General features: G+C 37.3%; 2 protein-coding genes across 3 annotated transcripts in view; both read left to right on the top strand.

Moving 5' to 3' along the window:
* The first annotated feature begins 651 nt into the window (after positions 1-651).
* The window catches only part of LOC149201662 (uncharacterized), a 245,000-nt gene continuing 230,907 nt past the window's right edge, over positions 652-14,744 (top strand). For both annotated transcript variants that reach the window (XR_016253877.1, XM_089402971.1), the window contains exons 1-5: positions 652-784; positions 2,620-2,703; positions 2,992-3,051; positions 4,213-4,341; positions 4,600-4,661. Coding sequence is in view for 1 of the 2 variants with exons in the window: in XM_089402971.1 (XP_089259097.1) it covers positions 4,240-4,341; positions 4,600-4,661 (164 nt within the window). In the remaining variant the exon portion in view is untranslated. The remainder of the gene's footprint in view (positions 785-2,619; positions 2,704-2,991; positions 3,052-4,212; positions 4,342-4,599; positions 4,662-14,744) is intronic.
* Positions 8,698-9,454, top strand: LOC149201663 (uncharacterized). Its single transcript, XM_089399782.1, has 2 exons — positions 8,698-8,799; positions 8,909-9,454. Exon 2 carries the CDS (start codon positions 8,934-8,936, stop codon positions 9,252-9,254), a length of 321 nt encoding a protein of 106 aa, XP_089255908.1. The 5' UTR covers positions 8,698-8,799; positions 8,909-8,933; the 3' UTR covers positions 9,255-9,454.

Consider the following 14,744-nt stretch of genomic DNA (forward strand, 5'->3'; position numbering starts at 1 on the left):
ATTATCTTATCTTATCTATCTGGGATCAATGATGATCGCCCGTGCACCTACCATCCACACTGTTGGGTTCGGTTGTTAGTGTGCATCCAAATTTTAATATTATAGTGTTTGTGTATTTTAGATTAGTAATATCAAAATTTTCATTCAAGGTTAGTACAATATAGTGAAGTGTGCAAATGTCTTTGATAATGCAGCTCAGTAACATTTATATGGACTTTAAAACTTTTTGGAATAGCCTAAACTTAAACTCCTTTTGTTTCATGAAGTACAAAAATTGGAATCATGAATGTTTTTAGATTTCTACTAAATTTTGTTATGTTTTCCATCCATTTCTTTGATGAGTAGAGGCTTTACTTCCATGTAGACTGATTTGGTTGAAGAGTAGTATTTTCGAATTTTAAAAAGCTTCTAGAAACTATAAAGGTTATATATATATTTCCTAGTTATAAGGACTTATCCTGATCCTTTTCACTCATAAAAATAAGTGGCAAAATTAAAAAATATACCATCTGCTTAAGCCATGATAGTTCTATCTTTGGATATATGGTACTTATTTAATTGTCTTTAACATAGGGGTGCAAGCAATTTGTTACTTCTGAACATCTTTCTTGAAGCTTATGTTTTTCACTGATTCAGTTGTGCTGACACCTGTTTTGGTTGCTAGCTTCTCTCGCATACTCCTGCTGTTCTTGAATTTCTATTGCAGCAGAGTGAAGACAAAGTTGGTGAACATATTCAAATACATGAAAAGAATCGCAAGATTTTGAGATGCTTACTGAGCTGGGTGAGCTTTGTTACTTGCATCATTCTTTCAGTTTTCTTGTTCTTTGCTGGTTTTCCTTTCCTCATAAGTAGTTTTCTTGAAGCAAATGAAAAAAGATTGATGATAGATGCAGCCAGAAAAGGCGTAAAATTTCTACAATGGAGATTAGACAATATCTTTTCTTATTTTTTGACTTGAATCTTTTCTGTTCGAGTATTATGCTATATTCTTTGATAACTATACTTTTTTGCACATTGAGTGATATGCATCTACACTCTTTTGGTAATTGATTTTCAAGGAAATTTTGTTGCAACTTGCAAACTCATTTATTTCTCTAGCTTCTTGACTTAGATATTTTTTGTTAATAATACCATGCTATAAGCATGTCTTTGATTGATATCCTTTAACGTCTGTTGAGTGATGTACAGTTGCAATCTTAGATAATTGACCATCAAGACTAGGTTGTTGTTGTGATTAGAGTGTTTGTGCCTTTCTTTTTGGGTTTGTTTTGAGGAGGCAAAACTTCTTGATGCCTACTCTGATACGCTAGAGGGTTCTTGTCTTTCATTTCAAAGCTTGCATTTCGTTTTAGCTCTACAACCTTCTCCTTCCATTCACTTACCATGGCAAAAAATTCTGCTACGATTTCTCTTACCATAGAAAACTACACCCCTAACTTTTAATGCCACTGTTGATAATCAGTGTTCAGCATCTGCAATTACAATGATTAGGAGCAAGTTATTGATAGATATGCAGTGCAACTACTTTAATCAACCAAGGTTATAGCTCAAAGCTGCTTAGAGGTAGCACCCCATTTTTGTGCCTCTGTTTTGTACGTGGACTATGGTGTAAAATTCATGTACATATTTTGCTTTGGTGCTAAATATCGCAGACCTTATAGTGTAAATTTGGTGCTAAATCTCGCAGAACTTATAGTGTAAATTTGGTGCTAAATCTCGCAGACCTTATATTTTGAGCTTTTTCCTTCATTTCTTGAAGCAGATTGTCTAGGCGTGAGGAACATGCACTGATTCTGATAACGTCTTGTTGGATACTTATCTTCTATGATTGAGCTAATCGGATAATATGCTATAATTTGAAACTTTGCACTGTATATTACCTTTGTAATTTTTGGGAATATATTCCCATTAAACATGATCCTTTTGAGCTTTTCCTTCATTTCTTGAAGCAGATTATCTAGTTGTTAGGAACATGGACTGATTCTGATACCCTCTTGTTGGATGCTTATCTTCTATGATTGAGCTAATCAGATAATATGCTATATTTTATGGCACCCTTAATAATCTGGAAAATCTCGATTCCACATGTTTGATAGAAGGAATATAAAATGATAGATAAAGAAAGTACTGTCGATTGGGGTATATCTCATTGAAGAAGAAATGATTTATTATTGCAATGCCACCTACCAACACTTTCCATGAACATTTCAAAATCATCTATTCTATTATAGTGTTTGCACATTATTTTAGATGCCACCTACCAACACATTCCATGAACATTTCAAAATCATCTATTCTATTATAGTGTTTGCACATTATTTTAGATGTTGGCTTTTTTGATTATAATGCCTATTAAATGGTTTTTTCCACTCATCAAGGATCAGTTATCAGTGCTTGTCTTCTCTAGTAATCATGGATACTGTAGAAAATGTGGGACACTAGGAATGAATTCATGATTAACATTCTTATGCCATGTCAAGATTCTTGATGTTGATCTAGTGCATAAAACAAGATTTTAGGTTTACCTCTATTCAAACAAGTTGCACAGTACTCGAAGATTTAGATTATAAACATATTATGATTTTATCAAGGTGTTTGTTAAAATGGTCACCACAGGTCCGGGTGGGGTGCTTTACGGAGATTCCCCTAAATACTTTGCCAGCACATCCACTGCTTAATTTTGTATATAATTCATTGCAGGTAACAGCTTTCATTTATTTTATTTGCTTGCATCGATTTACTTAAGACTTGCTGTAATTTTGCATGGAATTGGATTGAGAAATTGACTTTTTATTGTTTCATGCTCAGGTTTGTTTTCAGGTTTGTTCTGCAACAGTGTTTTAAAATGTAACATTTGATTGAGCAACATATATTCACTTGTTGTGCAATCACAGTTTGTTCTGAAGCTATAATTAGTTAATATGCTTGAGTTACTTTTGTCTGTATTTCTGTTTACAGTATGGTTTTCTATGGAAATTTTGATTGCAGGTCTTCTCTTCATTTGACTTGGCAGTAGAAGTCCTTACTGAGCTTGTGAGTTGCCACGAGGTAATGAGTAATGGTTATTATTTCTGGGTGTTTCTAGTTGTATTCACTGAAATTTGTAAATGTGATAGGGTTTATTCCAAGGTAGCACCTCAGTGACATGCCTGGCATTGTGTTATTAACTAGCATGGTTTGATTTTCTTATGGCATATGTTGTGCTCCAAATGACCACAAAAGGCTGTAAGCCTTAAGGCCATATCCAAGGACCAAATGCACTTGCCAATGAAAATAGACATGAATATTTGGAAAAATAATATTTTATATTGGGAAGCTGAGTGGTGAATCTGAGGCAAAGGACATGGTTGAGATTTTCTATCGTATTCATGCCCTTTTGTGACCATTGGTTATGGCTCTTTGACTTAAATAAAATATAATTAATATTAATTAAAACTGTTAACTGCAAATATAATCAGTGTTATGACCAGGAGGGGTGCAACAGCCTAAGCAAATAATTATTGTGTCATGGAAAGAAACGAACAAAGATTGATGTCCAGCTATACTATATTGAAACGACATAATATCCAGCTATACTATATTTTAAAACTATGGGCTTGATTGATGATGTGATCTTTGTATGTAATTTGCCCATGACTAGAATTGTGAGGTAAATTTTAATGTTTTTCCCCTATTTTAGAGATCTAGTGACTGTTTTTGTTGAATCAAGTTTTAGGAGTAGTAGAAAGAGTTTCAGGGACATGGGGAATAGGGCCGGATTTCAGATGGTATAGGGGATAATGCTCCTACAAAAAAGTAAAAGTACATTTGTTGAAGATATAATTGCATATTCATTTTTTTAATTGTAGATAATTGAACTGTCTGTATAGATACCAGAGCAGGTACAACAACTTAGCTTAGCTTTAGACCCAGTGTCCCTGGACCAAAACTTGGAGAAATATGTCCTTTCAGATATTCGAAATACCTTCCTTAATTGCAACACTTTTGTAACTAGAAGAGAATTTTGAAAAAGTAAAAAGAAACTGGATATTATGTTTTAAATTTTTATGTTCTTAAAGTTCCAGGTTAATCACAGGACAAAAAATTTGCATTGTGAAAACCTATGGTCTCTTCATGGATGCCTTTAATATTCTCTTTACATCTTGCCATCATATTCCCAATTTTTTCCTTTTGCTTCTGCAGTTTCTCATTAAATCCAATGTTATGCAGGGCTTACCACAAGTGTTGCTTTGTAGGATGCAATCATTGAAAGATGGACTTTTGCTACCAGCGCTTACAAGTGGAAATGAAAAAATTATCTTTGGCCTTGCATGTCTGATGGCAGAAATTGGGCAAGCTGTATGGTTCTTTTCCTTCGTTGATGAGTAGTGGTTATTATTTTTCTGTTTGTCCAGCTAGATACCTTGTTAGGCATCTCAGAAAATAATTGAATCAAGAGTAACATGTGTAGATTCTATGATCTAGACAATGTACAGAGACTTTTCTTTAGTAATACATTTCCAATTACTATTTTAGAGTCCATGCATCTTGTAGATGGCTTTGCTGGTGATTTATTTGATTCTGACGTGTTTTCTAATTTTAGTCTCTCCTTCTCAGGCTCCTGGTTTGATTGCAGAAGCGAGTCCTGAAGCCCTTGCACTTGCTGATGCTCTCTTGAGGTTGTTAACTATAACCCTTATCTTGTATATGTGAAGGTTTTGGAATAGTTGTTGTACAGCGAACTACATTACTGAAAAGGATTCAAGCAAGAAAAATATTACCTCTTTCCTTTATTTAAAATCGGAGTTACATTGTATCCAGTCATGAAGGGCCTCAGGGAATCCCCATATACCGCCAAAATAACATACCCATACATCGTAAGATCTAAAGATTCAAGGCAAACCGTACCAACAAACATCAATGATGCTCAGACAGTTCTCATTATAAGATCATATGGTTATCAATCTTGGAGGCAGGGCATCCTCAAGTCTACCCTGAGATGATGACCTAGTAGAGAACCTGTGGGTCTATTGCGAACCTGTTTGGAGAGTCTATCTGCTTCCTAGTTATGTTCATTGTAATACGATGAAAATGTATGGACTGAAATCTGGATTTTAGATCTGCAGCATGCTGAATTCTTCCATAGAGCCATATGCTTCTTTTTTCTATTGTTCCTGGCATCCAGTCAATGACTATTTTGTTGTCACCATAGATGTTTATGTACTGTATCCGTTTCTCTGGAGCTAGAGTCAACTATACACTGGCTGCCTTTACTTCTGCCAAATTATTTGTGCCTGGACCCAATTGACACACAAATTTGACCTTACGCTGATATGATATATGGAGGATGTCTCCTGCACAACTTTCTGTGAGTTCTGATTAGCACCTCCATCAAAAAACCTAGAGGAGGTGGACCTGTTTATCGCCAGCTCTCTGATCACTCTCTGCTTTTTCTTATATTTTTTTAGCACCTTTTGTGTTGTAGTAGGTCATGCCAGGGATTGGTACCTTGTCTTGGGAGAGGGCAGCATTCCTAGTAAGCTATAATGCCCATAGAACAAATAGTGGTAAGTAGTGGTGTTCCTTTGAAAAAAATAATAGAGACAATTTAAAAGAAAATAATCATAGCAACAACAGCACATAAAATTCACGAGTTTTATTCTGGAAGACCCAAACCAAGAAAAACCAGTGAAGAGATCTATTATTGCTCGGCCAAACCCGACCAAGACGGCCAAGTGAGCCTTTGCTCAACTCTGGCCTATTACAATGGGGTATCCCCAAGAATTTAAAGGCTTCATCAAATGTAAACCACGGGATCAAATAACACGAACTACCAAAACCATGTGCCTGAAACCACCACCATTGACCTAGCAACTTTGACTTTTTCATAGAGTCAAGTTTAATGGTTTAACCTAACATTCCCCTCTTTAAACTTGACTTGGGATTTCCCTGACTAAATCCAGCCAAACCAGCCAAATGAGCCAACACTGCTCACCTCTAGGCCCTCCCTTTTAAGTTTATAACCAGGGTATTTAGCAGTGTTGTGAAAATAGCGATAAAATCGCGATAAAATGAAAAAATCGTGATTTTTTCCCTCTGCCGATAAAATCGCGATAAATAAACGAAAAAATCGCTGGTATTTTTTTTGCCGATTTTTATTGAAAAAATCGCGATAAAAACGAAAAAATCGCGATTTTTTATGAAAAAATCGCCGGGGGTCGCGACAGCATGGTTTTATAACGTTTTTTTGGGTTTTTCATGTGCTCATTTGGACAGTCGCGCGCGGAGGGAGGAGGAGCTCTTGGAGACCAAGCTGAAGAGGGTTTTTAGCCAAATCTAAGTGCTTAGAGGAGAAAATCAAGAGGAGACCACCGATTTCTCCATAGAAACGGTATGAGGATTAATTTTTTTTTGTTTTCATTGTTTAAAAACATTGTTTTTGTATGTTTTTCATTGTTTTTGGTTGGGAAACTTGGTATGGGCACCATTTTTCTTTTGTTTTCATTGTTTTTAAATATTTTTTTGTATTTCTTCATTGTTTTCGGTTGGGTAACTTGGTATGACTATGGGAACCAATATTTTTTTTTTTTTTTTTTTTAAACATTGTTTATGTTTTTTTCATTGTTTTTGCCATTTGGTTGGGTAACTTGGGTTTGGAATGGTTGGGTAATTTGTGTTTGAAACTTTGAACTTTGGAATGGTTGTTTTAGGTTGGGTTACGGGTAACTTGGATTTTCATTGTACAATCATCAATGTAAAAATTAAAAATTAAAATACTAAATTGTAATTTGTAAATTTGTAACTTGTAATTTTGTAAATGCTAAATTGTAATCCTAATCCTTATTTTCCCATAGGTTCACAACTGCACCAAAACACCATTCAAGACTTCAAGTTTGCAACTTCAAAATTCAAAAACAAACATGCCAAGGAAATTGGATCCTTTCTGGGAATATGGTGTACTTGATGCTCTGAATGATAGAGTAAACTTGAGTTGCAAGTTGTGTGGCCACCCTATGTTCGGGGGGGTGTACAGGTTGAAGTTTCACCTTGCAAAAATCCCTGGACATGATGTGGAGCCTTGTACAAATACAACTCCTGAACTTATCCAAAGAGCCATGAGAGCATTGGAAACTTTAGAGCAGAATAGAGAGGCCAAAGAAGAACTCAAAAGGCAACTAAAAAGGTCAGCTGAAGGAAGTGGGCCAAGTGGCACTGGTTCTACTGCAGCATCAACCAATCCGGTAGCTGCATCATCATTTTTTGTTCCTCGAACCACACCTGGTTCACAACCATCTATCGGTTCAATGCTAAAAAGAACTGAGAAAGAACAAGCTGACAAGTTGCTGGCAAAATTTCTCCTTTGGAGTGATATTCCTTTCAGCATTGTAAGGAATAATCCATGTTTCCAACCTACTGTTGATGCTATTGCCAGTGTTGGCCCGGGGTACAAAATCCCTTCTTATCATGATTTCAAAGGCCGAATTCTTCAAAATGAAAAGCGTGACTGCACCCAAAGATTGGAGGATTTTAGGGCATCATGGGCACAAATAGGCTGTTCTGTTATGTCAGATGGTTGGACTGACCAAAAGGGGAGAACCCTTATAAGCTTCTTGGTTAGTTGTCCCAAGGGGAATATGTTTATCAAATCTGTTGATGCATCTGCACAAATCAAAGATGCAAGAACTTTATGTGATTTGCTGGATGTGTTTATTTTGGAGGTGGGTGAACAACATGTTGTCCAAGTCATAACGGACAATGCTGCAAATTATGTTGCTGCTGGTAGGATGCTTATGGACAGGCATCCTACTTTATTTTGGACACCTTGTGCTGCCCATTGTATTGATTTGATGTTAGAGGACATAGGGAAAATTCCCTTTGTCAAAGATATTGTTGACTCATCAAAAAGCATTACAAAATTTATATATAATCATACATCTGTGCTTAACTTGATGAGAAGATTCACCAACAACAAAGAGTTGGTGCGCCCCGCCATTACACGGTTTGCCACCAGTTTCATATCTCTTCAATCCCTCTTGATTTCTATGTGGGATGTGAAGAGAATGTTTCTTTCAGAGGAGTGGCGTGCTTTGCCAATGAGCCGCAAACTAGAAGGAGAGGCCGTATGCAGACTAGTTTCATACCAGGAAGACTTCTGGGCGGGAGTGCAGGAGGTGTGCGTTGTTACTGAACCTTTGGTAAAGGTTCTTCAGTTGGTTGATGGTGAGAAGCCCGCAATGGGCTATTTGTATGAAGCCATGGACAGGGCCAAAGAAGCCATTCGGGCCTACTATGATGATAAGGGAGATGATGGGTTTCAGAAACAACTCCTTCTATGGGGAGTGATTGATGAGCGATGGAACAACACACTCCATCGTCCCATTCATGCTGCTGGGCTTTTCCTGAATCTGCATTTTCTTATGCATGTGGGTTTGATTTTGATGCTGAGATCATGGATGGATTCTTATCCTGTGTCCAGAAGATGGTGCGATCTCCAGAACAACGTATAGTGATCTCTAAACAAATTGAGACATATAGGATGGCCGGTGGCACATTTGGCTTTGAGATGGCTATCACTGATAGGACGATTAAAATGCCAGGTATTTTTTAGTTTGTAACTTTGTTTCAAATTTCATTGTCTCTTCAAATTCCATTTTTTTCTTATGTTTATTTAAAATTTTATTTGTGATTTTGTTATAGATGCATGGTGGAAAATGTATGGTGGCAGGGTACCCCTTCTGCAAAAGCTTGCCATTCGCATCCTCAGCCAAACATGTAGCTCCTCAGGATGTGAGTGCAACACAACAAGAAGCACAACAGGTTAACACTTAAACATTTAAAATATTGCAAATCTCCAAATAAATTTTTGAATTCATTAAACAATATTTTTTTTATAATTATTAATTATTATTTCATGATCTTTGTACAGGTTGGAGTCCCAGCGACTTAATGACATGGTCTACGTCTACTACAATCTTCGATTGTGGGTGAGGCAACTTGAGAGGACACCTGATGTGGATGCCATCTCATTGGATGGGATTGACACCACTGCTGCATGGAGGGTTGAGTCCGAGAGGCCTCTCATGGATTCTGCTGATGATTGGTTAGTGCAGGATGTAGTGGAGGGGGAGGAGGAGGAGGAGCAGGTAGAGGAGGAGGAGGAACAGGAGGAGGAGGTGACACCGCCTGCTCGGGCTACCACTGCCACCAGTAGAGGACGTGGTCTACCTCCTATAGCTCCTACTTCTAGTTCTTCAGCTTCTAGAGCACATTAGACTCCACTGCCATCTCCACCAGCACGAGCATCAACATCCTACATCTAGAGGGAAAGGGAAAGCTGTGGCATTTTCTCGCAAGAGGGGCAAAGGAAATCAATAGGATTAGACTTTCATTTTATTGTATATGACATTATGACATGATGAGATACATTATCATATTTTTTGTTGATGTTTTGAGGCTGAGTTGGGACTCAGGAGTCAGGACTTACTATTCAGGACATGATTCAATGTTATGTGTGATTTTAGCGCTATAAATGATATTAAACATCTTATATATTAGTTTTTTTATCATATTTATGTGTCAATGTATTTATTTTATGTTGTAGATGGTTTAGATATTAAAAAAATTGAAAAAAAATGAAAAAAAATGAATATTTTTGTACCAAACGATTTTTTTTTTTCTGATTTTTTCCCGATAATTCGGATTTTTTCCGATTTTTTCCCCGCGCCGATTTAATCCCGATAACGATTAATGCAACATTGGTATTTAGGAATCCAACATGCCCCCCTCTCACCTAGGTGTACGTCTAGACTTTACTTGTAACTTACCAATGATATGCATTCCTTACCAGGTCTTGTAATGGTGTGCCCATTTACATGCAATTAAAAGTTTTGACTCCATTATAATAATTTTGTTTTTTTTTAAATTTAATTATGCATTGTTGCTATTTCAGTTTCCATCTTCTCATCTTGCCATTGCCCTAATCTCTACAATCTGTCTCCATAACCTGACTAGAAAAATGTTGAAACCTAGTAACCTTTACCATATATGGATGGCTTCCTCCAAGTTCTCTACCTTCCATGAATTTTTGTCTACATTGTGACCATTACTGATAGTGAACTTTCTGTCCAATGGCCATGAGCATCTCGATTCTCGTGTGATGGCCTCCTATCTCCTATGGCCCAACTTGGGTGTGATTTTCAGCCACACAAGCACAAAGGAGCCTTAACGCTATTGCATGACCAAAAAACACTCTATAATGACCTCTGTTAGGACTTTGTGTGGCTCCCCCTGCTGGTCCATGATGAGATTCTTATTAATCTCAAGTAAATCTTGCTCCAGTGTTCCCAAAAATATTCATGCTGATGGCGCCCCTCAAAACCAACACCATCACGAATAGGCACAATAGAGTGATCTTGGCATTTTACATTGTCCTTTGGAACTGTTGAACCCTGCAACCTCCAAGCAAGAGAAACCTTGAAGCCTGCATTTTTGGTCCAATATTCTCTTATCTCTCTCTCTCTATCTAGTTCACTAGTTTGATTTAGAAATAATGCTTAAATTATTTGAAACTGATATTTTGTTAAATTTAATATGTTCTTTACTTGTACAATTACATCAATGAATCTTATGAGCTCCAAGATTAATTCCATAGCAATCACATAAATTATTACCCATTGATAGTAAAAGAAGAAAAACATGAGTAGTTATAAGCAAAAGACAAGCCAAGACAAGAGAACACAGAAATTGGCACAAGCCAGGGAAAAACCCCAAGATGGGGAAAACCATTTCTTATTATTTAAATCAAGTTTTCAGCAGTGAGAGTACAATGAAGACAACTTGCCAATAGAGGATCTAATAACTTCAGTGAATCAAGAGCATACCAACAACCCTAAATCACAATGCATCCTTCTCACAGAGGACCGCTCTCTTGATGTCCACTTGAAGGCCTAAGGATAAAGGCAACCCTGTGCCAATCACAAGGAGAAGCCCTAGATTAATTGTGTTGTTCCTTCAGGTTGCTGCGGCTTGAAGAGAAGAGCCTCTCTAGGCATTACGTCCCCTGAAATAGGTGATTTAATCAGCTGCTGTAGCAGCTTCTATCCTGCGGCCAGAACAAAGGCTTAGAATGAGCACTAAAGTCCTTACTCGGAGTAGGTCATTACAAAGGTTGCACCCAGACTCGATCTTATTTGTTGTTCAAGAATCCGATTTTGAAATGATTAGAAGGCCCATACATACTGCCGAGAAAAACCTTTAGTTCCTGCGGCTCTCTCTCATAAGTATCTCAGCTCCTGTGACAGAGTAGAAAATCCAAAACAAAACACTCCTAACTACCTCAGCCCATTGCCAGCAGAAAACAACCCACTAAGGATGACTTCAAGCCTTTCTTCCTTCGTTGAGGATCTTTCTGCGACTTTCTCAGAGAGAAAAAATCATGAGATAGATGTTTTAAATGAGGATTAAGGCACCTCTATATATACAAGTCGATGGGGTTGAAGAGACGTGTCTGTTGGGCTTAATGAACCTCGTTGTCTCGTTGCGTATATGTTTCAAATTTTACTATAGCAACTTATATTATTTCTTCTATTTGTTAAATTGATTAAACAAATTATTTGTAGTTTTCTACGGCAAATATCGAAACATATACACTGCAGCCTACACAAATAAAATTCTGCGGAAAATAAATGCAAGGAAAAATACTAGCACATATATAACCACAATGACAATTATTTTTGGACAATTGTCCCCGGAAAAACCCAATGTGGGAAAACTGGTGCAGTAGATGAGGGTTTCTTTTATTAATCTTCAGCAATAATTTCTATACAAGATACGGATAGCCAAAATTGAGGAAGAGTCACTGAGAGAAATTTAATGATGAATTTTTCACACTCCTCAGCGTTTTTCTGACACTGAAGAGGACCGTCTTCCCTTTCGCTGGCCTTGCGTCATCCTCTGCGTAGTGCCTGCGTCACTCTGCACTGATGAATTGCATCCCTCCTCTGTGCCGCCCCTTCCATATTTGTCCTGCACTCTCAGACTATTGCTGATGCCCTCTTTCTCCCACCTGCAACTCACTCTCAGACTTGATTTTCTTTTGCCGAACTTCAACCACTGAGAAAATCGATCTGCTTGAGCAATTGAGTATCTGCTCTGGTGCATTTTTCCATCTACCCATCGACTTCTTCTTATAATCTTCTGTTGGAGCACCAATGACCAAGATTAAATCATAATCGATGGCCCAAATTAATTCCTTGTCGATCCGTGTGAGTTTCTAGATGATTCTCACCACATCTTAATTAATACTGATTAATTAACCATATTCCCTAAGTTTAAACTTACGAAATAATTAAAAATTTGGTTAATAATCTAATTAAGACACTTCTAGGTGGAATTTCCGGAAACGATTTCTAGGTTTTGGAGAATACATGTATTCTAGCCTCTCCACCAAATTTCATGGCTAGAGCACATCTGGTGCTACAAAAACTAACACCATGTGCCTTGGAAGGGTGACATGGGCCTTCTTGGAGATGATGTCATGGTGGAGGAGTTATTTGGAGATATACTTGTGTCCTTTGATGGTTCCTTGGAGTGAGGAGTACTCATGAGCCTCTTTGTCACTTTCTTGGTGGAGATTGACCATTTTGAGAGGATGATGTCATAATGGAGAGCAATTATTTCTGCATGTGTGGGCTATTTTGATGTTTTTTTTATCTTTTGAAGCTATCTTGTGACCTTTAGGCCTAGTTGAACTCTCAAGTAAACTTTTAGGGCTTTTACTTGTAAATTATTGAAAGGTGACTTGGTTACCCTCATATAAATAGAGGGGAGTCACTTTCATTATGAATCATCACGCTTCAAATCACTTCTTTCTCTTGATAAGTGAGCACTAGCTCTCTTGTTCTGTTCTCTTGGGTACAATATGATCTTGTTGGAGTGAATTGTCTCGGAAGGGATATTTTTGCATGAGGAGACCTGCCTTGGAAGGGATAATTTGGCATGAGGAGATGTGTCTTGGATTGAGGAAGTGATTATTGAATGGTGTAAGTTTATTGCTGATTTCTTCCATTTTGCATGCGAATTTATGAAATTAGGGTTTCCTTTGTGCTATATTAAAAGGTGTAATATCTTTATGAAATCTTGCTTATTTGCGGCTTGCATATTTAGTCTTTCAAGGATCTATTAAAGAACTTTGTGTATGCTGCCTTTGATCTTAAATCTCCACTTAGAGAAAGTCGCTAGGGTTTCTAAAAGACACATTTTAGCATTGTTCCACCAAGTCTCTGGGATGAGGGGCGAGGGAGCAGGGAAACGCAGGAGCGGACTATGCAAAAGCTCCCCACCAATTTTTAGGAAACATGGGGGGATGTCGGGGTCATTAACACAAAGGACCCCAACAAAAATAGTAAAATACTAAAAAATTATAAATATATCATTGGAATTTTATAATTTAACTGTCTTTATCATTATATAACACTTACATTATGAAGGATAAATCAATGAATAATATTACTGAAACAAATTTAAAACGAAAAGCATGATACAATCATACATGTAACTGTAAAGTTGTACAATGAAAGTAAAAGTTTAAACCATATTGAAGTTCCAACTGGGAACACTGAATATTGAAATAAAAGTTAAGTCTGATACATCAAGATTAAGATTTCTAGAGTCAAGTCTAATATATCATATATCAACATTCAAAACAAACTAAAGTCTACAATTGAAGTCTGAAACAGAAAAACAAATAACATAAGAACATATCAAATGACAAATGAGCATCATTGCTCAAGGTAGTGCCTTGCTAGTCTTTACATCCAACTGCTGCATGAATAAATCAAGATCAATCATGTCACCATCTGAATTAGAATCACTTGCATTATGAAACATGGTAAGTGGCACACCAACCAACCCTATCTGTGTCTCATTAAGTCCCTTTTCCATATCTACCTGTGCATCATCTTGTGGATCAACATCCCATCGTGTTGTTGGTGCCTTCAAATACTCAAGTGAAGAATGCGCTGTGTTGTGCATTGTGGTTGTGCGATGTTGCTGGAGATGCAGCATGAGTGTTGCAACTTGCAGACGAATGTTTTGACTGAGAGTGAAGTCGAGTGCAAGCGACGGTGGCTGTGAGGAGTCCTAAATATGAAATAACCAAAAAAAACCCTTCCCCCCATTGATTCATAGTATATTTATAATATTTTATAATTTTTTTTAGGGATTTGACTTTTTCTTTTAATGATTTGACCTCGATTTTTTTTGGAAACACAGTAAATGTTTCCTTTCCTAGGAACAATTGCCCCCCCTTTGAGTTTCCTCGCATTTCCGTTTTTAGGGACGTGGAGAAATGTCCCCTAGTTGTCTCCATGTCCCCTGAGCGTAAGGAAGTGTGGGGGCGCGTTTCCTAGGTGGGGGGACGTGTCCCCGTGGAACACTGCATTTTAGTTTTATACCCACCTCATCCAGGTTCCTCTATCTTTGACCTCGCCATCATTGACTCCATTGCCCAATTGAGAGAAAGCATTAGACTAGCTTGTGGTGATCATTTTAATTCTCCTTTCTCTCTTAAGTTTGTGGTAACTAGGGTTGATAGCTTAAATCCACATTTAATAACAATTTATTGCCCAGTTGTTATTTCCCTATTGAAAGGTATTGCATTTAATAAATATAAAAGGTCAAAATCTAAAATTAAGTGCATGTTTTCATCGAAAAATTAGGGTTGACATCTCACCCTTTGCTGAAGTGTGAACTAGATATCTCTC

This window comes from Pinus tabuliformis, chromosome 2_1 (assembly GCF_031772625.1).
Source record: "Pinus tabuliformis cultivar Carrire ecotype Pingquan chromosome 2_1, CPIR1, whole genome shotgun sequence".
NCBI lineage: Eukaryota > Viridiplantae > Streptophyta > Pinopsida > Pinales > Pinaceae > Pinus > Pinus tabuliformis.